Genomic DNA, 784 nt, shown 5'->3' on the forward strand with positions numbered 1-784 from the left:
GCATATACAAAATTTTTCGCTACATATGTGTACTTACGTCAAACATCTTGAGACTATCTACGTAATCACTCGAGTAGCTATGCTCTCCGAAGGAATGCGAAGGATCTGCGGGTACAGGAAACAGATTTAGGATTTAGCTTCGCGCTGCAGGAGTAGCCACGCACTTCTTACTGCCTTCTGTGATACAGGTATCTTTTGTTTCTATTTGGTTAATATTTCCTACTAAGCAAAGGAGACATGCATAGGCTGTATGCTCTACGGTTCAGTTTTAATTATTTAAATTTCTAACATTATTTCACAGAAGAGGTTGACTAGTCTTTGGACACACTTAATATAAGTAAGGCCAACTCACCCTCGCCGAGACTGCCTTCGAAGACCTTCCTGGCGCAGTACTTCTCGTCGTCGACCTGCGGGGGAGACCAGCTACAGCCGCGTCGGGGTTGGAGGCTCGCCAGCAGAAGGGTTTCCGCGGACGGTCGGTAGTGGAGGTCTTGCGCTGCCAGTTCGCTGCTCCGGTCCACCACTCCTGTTGTGGGGGGGGGGGGTCTATGTGCACACGCATACAAACATACATATGATGGGGTGTTGAGAATGCGAGACGCGACCTCGCCACAATCAAGTTTTGAGATAAATGGGTCTAAGGTTTGCGTTTCCCCCTGACCACGGGTTTTACACTATATTCATAACCTTTATTCTCAGCAGTTCTTAGGCAAACTACTAACGCCATTTCCTGCCACAAGATAAAGCAGATTTCATTGAAAACGAGGGAGCAAGAATCGCATTT

The 784-nt window shown here is 47.1% G+C and overlaps 1 protein-coding gene across 1 annotated transcript in view; it reads right to left on the bottom strand.

The window, feature by feature from the left end:
• Positions 1-784, bottom strand: part of LOC119592434 (alpha-1-inhibitor 3-like) — a 14,695-nt gene that overhangs the window by 10,652 nt on the left and 3,259 nt on the right. Inside the window, exons 5-6 of the mRNA XM_037941258.1 lie at positions 353-526; positions 38-105 (exon numbers count right to left, since the gene is read on the bottom strand). Coding sequence (XP_037797186.1) covers positions 38-105; positions 353-526 — 242 coding nt within the window. The remainder of the gene's footprint in view (positions 1-37; positions 106-352; positions 527-784) is intronic.

The sequence above is a fragment of the Penaeus monodon genome, chromosome 30, assembly GCF_015228065.2.
Source record: "Penaeus monodon isolate SGIC_2016 chromosome 30, NSTDA_Pmon_1, whole genome shotgun sequence".
Lineage (NCBI taxonomy): Eukaryota > Metazoa > Arthropoda > Malacostraca > Decapoda > Penaeidae > Penaeus > Penaeus monodon.